Source organism: Akebia trifoliata, chromosome 12 (genome assembly GCF_017979445.1).
Source record: "Akebia trifoliata isolate Shusen 1 chromosome 12, ASM1797944v1, whole genome shotgun sequence".
In the NCBI taxonomy this organism is placed as follows: Eukaryota; Viridiplantae; Streptophyta; class Magnoliopsida; order Ranunculales; family Lardizabalaceae; genus Akebia; species Akebia trifoliata.
This window is the reverse complement of record NC_141386.1, coordinates 2,018,587-2,025,348: the sequence shown is the minus strand read 5'-3', so window position 1 is coordinate 2,025,348 and position 6,762 is coordinate 2,018,587. Positions and strand designations below refer to the sequence as shown.

Sequence of the window (6,762 nt, the reverse complement as noted above, 5' to 3'; positions counted from 1 at the left end):
AATTTAATGACCATTCTAACGTTTAATTATAATCATAGTTTTAAATCTTGTTTGAGACCCAAAAGATTCGTGAGTTGTCTTGGTATCGTCCACCAACAAGACGAGTTGACAAGTCGTCTAAAAGCATGATTTTAAATCTCGTCCATATGTTTCGGTATCGTTCACCAACAAGATGGATAAACAAGTCAAATGTGTCAGATGAGATTTAAAACCATGGTTCATTCGTCTTATTGTTGAACGAGAAAACTCAAACGTATCAAATAATTCATCCGAGATGACTTGGTCTTAATCATGGACGAGACAAGATGTCAAAAGGAGTTTTCAAAACCATGTCTCTAAGTCATGATTTGTTTTAATTTTAAGGCATTTTTTTTTTTTTTTTTTTAAATCTTGATGGAGACGACTCAAATAATTTGGATCTTTTGTCCAGGACGAGACGTCAAAATGAGTTTTAAAACCATGTTTATAATAGTATGGTTAAACATCACCCAGGCAGCTGCTGTTTTTTATTTTTCCAAAAACACCCATATTAACTTCATGTTACGTTGCTTTTTAACGTTTTTTTTTTTTCTTCAACACTAATAGTTTTAAGGTTGTTTAATCAAATATTTTGCAAAAACTTATTAAATCAGTAAATTTTTTCAAATAATTTTGGTCGCATCACAATTGTAATTTACTTATTTACCCTTTTGTGAACCTTAAAAAAGATTATGATTAAATTATCAATACAACTATTGTCAATCAGATAATCATTTTTATAAAAATATAATAATTTTTGACCGTTTGGATATGAAATTCCAAGAGTTTACAAACAACAACTAAAACTTATTTTAAGGACTTTGGATAGTTTAAAGTACATATCTTGTACTTCCATGTATGCCACTTTGTTCAAAGTCAAGTCTTCTATTATTGAAAATGCATTTATATCTTTTTTTCATAATATCTCACACACATTCGGGTTCTTTTTGTCGTTTTTTTAGAAAATTCCAAAGAGATTCAATTTCTATTATTCCCAATCTCTAAATTGAGAGTTGCACCTCCCACCCAAAAAATAAAAAACTTGATTGGATTTATAAGTTGAAATTGGGTGACCTCTTGACTTACCCTATTGTATGACTGGAAATGTAAAGTCGAAAAGTGCAACTGTAGGGATTAGTCCATATATCATAAAATATGTAAGATACCCCGTGTTACATATATATATATATATATATAAAGAATTTCACCACACCCCATGCACTCAACCCATGGCATAAGAGCATAGATCGCTTATGCCTTGGCAAGTTGTGCCACCAAAAATTTTGTACTTCCGGTAGAGTATGGTACTAATTTCCGTTCCCGATTCTGATTCCAATTCTAGATTTAATTCCAAGTCCAACTCATGCAAACAACCAATTCTTATATTTATTGCAAGAACTGATTCCAACTCTCAATGCTCCAATACCAACTCCCTCAACTAAAACTTCCAAACAGACCCTACGTTGTACATTTAAATGTCAAAATTTAAATACAATTTCATTTTTTATTCATTGAAGGTCAAACAAACAATGTACTACTACCTCAGATGGAAATTTTGTTGGGCAGACGAATGGTAAACGGCCACCTGTACAAAAGTTCTTGGTGGGTACCAAGGAAGTCTTCCAATGTCCACTTGTCATTCAAGGAAACCGTGGTTAGACCACCACAGCCTTTTAATGATTGATCCATCCTCTGTTTATAGGAAAATGGAGTGTGGTCGGTTAATGATTGGTACAGCCTCAGCTTCCCAGCATTCCATGTGTTTAAGATTAGCATTTGTGTTTCCCAACACTCCATTGCCCTACTATACAGGTGGCAGCTTATATTGTACTCCACGTTGCGTAGCCAGATCAAGTTGGTCCAGATGAGTTGGATTGGAACAACCTTACTAGCTTGGTCCCAGTTACACGTTCAGTGGAAACTAACATTTTCAATGGGGTCCCACCTAAATGATTTTCCCTTAAAAGTCAATATGGTGGGTAAAGGTAACCATCTGACTTATTCCATTTTAGGTATAAAACACTAGTAAGTCGTTCAAAAGAAATCACATTCCGAGCTCATTAATAAAATATCAAATTCAAAATAAAAAAATTAACTAAAAATAAAATAAAATTGAAGTTCTTAAATAAGATTAAATGTCAAGAAATTTAAAATAAAAACTTATCACTAAACACCACAAATGCTTTTCCTTAAGATACAAGTTAAAGAATCTCTGGCTCTATACATGTTACCATGTCAACAAAGTCTCCTAGGATGTCCCGGGGGGGGGGGGGGGGGGGATTCCTGTGTTTGTGTTTAACAAATTGAGGAGGACAAAAAGATTGATTATACTTGCATAAATTTTGACTTGAATGTCTGAGTGAAATTGACGATTATTCCATCATCTTGAAAATCAAGAAGACAACAAAATACGATATCATGTTAATCATTGAACTTGTTGTAATAGAATAATTTATGTATGAAAAAACCCTAACTTTTGCGAAATAGAATAGTATAGAAGAATTTTATAGATGCGTTCATGGATTACCCAACCCTACTTTGTAATATAAGTTACTATAGAGCTCTATTTCAACTGATTGTCTTCACCTTGAACTAGAGTTGCAATGACAGATCCTCTAAGCTTTTTTTGATTTAGGGGAACCGTTGTGGTACCTGCTAATTCGATGTTCAAGTTAGTACTCTCTAGAAAGATTTAAGTTTTATAACTCATAAGAGTCAAAAGTCCTTCCCCCCAGGATCCTCTCCTTATTTATAGACCTTTTCCTTCCATAACAATCTTATGTATTCTCCACCAATTTCTTCTTTGTGATTCGTAAGATATGGGAATATCCAGTCCTTAGACGAGTCAACTCTCATATAAGAATCGCAATTGGATTTGATATTCCCTCTTTCAACGAGTTTGATAGGTTTAGGTGTTCTGGACGCTAACAGACTTCCACAAACCTCGCAACACTGTCAATTAAAGGCAATACAATGTAAATGAATTCCAAGCTCTACCTCGACCTAATTATCAAGACCATGCTAGATAATAACATGTGTAGGTCTAGAATTAATTTTGCGTTTTACCTAAAAAAGGTATTAATTTTCTAATTACCAATATTTCTATTGAATATATATTATTGTATGTTTTTTTTTTTTAATTTAAAAAAAAAAAAAAAAAACAAGAAAAAATATATAAGGGTTTTCTCACCAAGAGAAGGTTACACTCACACCCCAATTTCATGGACTCTTGATAATGTTGTTCTTGAAGTCAAACCATTTTTTTTTAAGGATTCCAAATGATTTTTCCATTCTTCAAGACTAAAAAACAAGAACATTAACACCAAAAACTCCTCATAGCACTTTTGGGTCCATTGACCCCATTGAGTGTCTAGTACATGATCTCCCTTGTACCTAGCAACAAAAATCAGCATAATGAATGATTTCAAAGTGTTGGCTTCAAGAATTTTAGTGTTTACTTTCAAGTCATCCATGGGTTTCTGTATGAAGCTTGTGGGTGCAAAATCCATTTTCCACACCTCTAGATATATTGTTGACAATTAATGAGATCAAAATCTTTTCTTTCAATTCTTGTATATATTTACGATGCTTGTCCCACAATCAAGTTAGTTCGTGACGGTGGGGGCAGTGGTGGGGGTTCTTATATCTGTCACGTTGACTTGCCAAAGATGCCCTATTCTCTTAACCTCTTATTCTCACATTTCAAGTCTCACATTGACTATAATTACGTACTATTAATTCATTTCTGTTGACAAACATTTTTAGAGGGATCATCTATTCTACGCATCCACAATTTCTCAGTTAGATATTTTCTTACATGTTGTGACGAATATAATTATCATTTTAACTTCTAAAAGTTTAGAATTTGACGAACGATCTCTGTCACGAAACCATATAAGACGTATGGATTACCCTACCTTGAACCCACACGATTGACTCCAAGAGTTGGACGCAGAGATTCAATCAGTAATTGTATCTCATTGGGGCATTTATAGACCTAAGTAGTCGATTATTTTTGAAAAAAAATATATCATCTAATTTAACAGTAGAAATCAATGATAAAACTGACTTTCTATTAGTTAGGTTCGATCAAATGACCAAACATTTATGGGTCAAGTGGGTCCAAGATAAGATGCCATGTGGTGTACTTTTGACTTTAGGTTCAACCCGAATTCTTTAATTATGGGCTTAATGAACATATATACTTGTCGAGAAACACAATAATGGAAAAACACTCAAATCAAAACCCCCAAAAATTAATAATGGTGGGCCATAAATGGGTCAGTCAAACCCTCTAAAGTACATGCCATGTGGCAATACAACTCATCAGTAACTTAAAATTTCTTCCTTGTAAAATTCAGTTAAAAACGCACGTGCATAATTAATACCATTAATACCTCTTTTCAGTTAAATCCGAAACAAAACTTCCTGAAATAAAACCAGACCCATGACCCCGCATGGTACAATACGCACTGCAGCGCATTTTAGCAACCAAAAAAAAAAAAAGTAATTAACAAAATTATAGAAAAAACAAGAAAAGAAAAAAAAGGAAAAAAAAAAAAATCCTCCTTTATCCTCTCCCAACAAAAAATCACTAGTTCACAAACCAACGAAAAATTGGGAAAATAAAATACATTTATCTTTTTTTTAAATAAAATTTTCAAGATGAAGTCACTTTGATGGAAATCAACGGCTCTCCGCCACCACCACCACTACTACCTTGGATTTCTGGTTCTACACATCCTGCGCACGTTAGCATCTGGGCCCTTTCAGCTTGAGTTTCCCAATCCGTGGTCCCTACCACATACAACATGAGCCCAGCACAACAAACTTGGGCCGAAAGTAACCCAATCCAGAGCCCACAAAATCCAACACCAAGCAAAAACCCAAGCCCAATAGCTACAGGCATGCCCACAAGATAAAATGCTCCGAGATTCACGTTAGCCGCTGTACTTGGCCTCGCTGTCCCTCTCACCACTCCACAGCCCACCGTCTGTGGACAGTTTCCAAGCTCACATAACCCCACAATTGGTAACGCTGCTGACGTCATACGTATTATATCCGTATCAGATGTAAACATACGGCCCCACGTATTTTTCATCCCAGCCGCAAATACCATCGCTGATAAACCCATCACAGCAGCTAAAAAAATCGCTACAGCGGCTGAAACCCTAGCCTTGTACGGACGGTTCGCACCCAATTCGTTTCCGACACGTGTAGACACGGCGAAGCTGAGAGAGGACGGAAATATGTAAATCAGAGCCGTTGTTTGTATCAAAACACCCATCGAAGCCACTGATGCCTTGGGATTCACCAAAAGTCCACACAACACGATCATGATCTCATACCACCACCACTCCAAACAGACTGATACGCAACTCGGCGCGGCTAGCCTTATCAGCGGCTCCCAACCGGTTATACACTCACGGCTAGGAGCGCACCAAGTTGGCACGTGTATACCGGAAATCCACACATACGATATTAGAAACAGTAGTACGATGAAGTTGGATGCAGCGGCTGAAGCCGCGACGCCGGATACGCCGAGTCGAAAGTGGGATACGAGGATGAAGTTTATGGGTACGTGGAGGATCGCTCCTGCGGCTGATGCTAACGTGAGCGGGTGAGTGATACCTTGCGCACGGAGGTAAATGCGGATAGGATGTATGAAAGAGTGGGTGAGAAGGTCAGGGAGAGAGAAGAGGAGATACGTGTGAGCCATACGTGTGATATAAGGGCCTTGTTGTAAATAAATAAGAATTTTGGGCATATTTAACCAGAGAAGAGAAATGGGTATGGTTGAAAATAGAAGAAAAATTACAGAGCGATGAAGGGTTAGAGAGAGAAGTTTGTGACGTTGAGCTCCAAAGGCTTGAGCACAGAGAGGCTCCATACCTAAAGCGAGTCCAGACAGGACTGAGTACCCTGTGATGTTAGCGAAGGCTATAGCGAGTGAACCCGCAGCGAGTTCGATATCACCGAGTCGACCCAGAAAAAGCATGGAGAGGATTGAACGAGAATAGAGAAGGAGAGCTGTTAAAGCTATTGGGAAAGAGAGAGAAAATAAGGATTTGATTTCTTTGACTATTTCTGAGATTGTTGGGTATTTGATGAAGTGGGTTTGTTTTTCTGGGTTTTTTGTGTTGTTGGGTAGATTTAATAGAGATAAATAGAGATGGGTTTGTGGTGGTTTTGCTGGTTTTTCGATCACAGTTGTGGTTACAACGTTGGTGTTTGTGGTTGTTAGATTACACATGATCGATCGCTCTTTGTTTCTTCTTTGATTTCAGAATCTCTCATCAACCCCTGTTTCTCTCTCTCTTCCTCTCTCTTTTTCTCTCTCTATTTCTCTTGCTTTCTCTCTGTCTGTCTCCATTAATATAGAGGGTGAGAGAACTAGAGGAGAGGGTTTTATTTAATTTAAATTTTTTTTTTTTTTTGGAAATAAGTTTGTGAGATTTTTTTATTTTTTATTTTTGGTTATTTATGTCAGAAACTGGAACTTCGATTTCCAATAAATAAACTAAATAAAATGGGGTTTTTACGAGAGATTGTGTGGGTGATTCGTCTCTCCAGGGCAGTTGCACTAGTTCACAGTGCACACGTAAATATCAAGGATTTCTCTAAACGTCAAACAATGTTTGACTCGTAGTATCAAACGTACGGTTGAGATGGGAAGGAAACATAAGTCTCGTATGAGTTAGTGCAGAGTTACTAGGAATTTAATTAATGTATTATCATCTCAAC

At 36.6% G+C, this 6,762-nt stretch overlaps 1 protein-coding gene across 1 annotated transcript; it reads right to left on the bottom strand.

Annotated features, from left to right (window-relative positions):
- Positions 1-4,399: 4,399 nt before the first annotated feature.
- ADS1 (MATE efflux family protein) lies at positions 4,400-6,390 on the bottom strand. Its single transcript, XM_086419967.1, has one exon. It carries the CDS (start codon positions 6,269-6,271, stop codon positions 4,679-4,681), a length of 1,593 nt encoding a protein of 530 aa, XP_086276093.1. The 5' UTR covers positions 6,272-6,390; the 3' UTR covers positions 4,400-4,678.
- Positions 6,391-6,762: the final 372 nt, after the last annotated feature.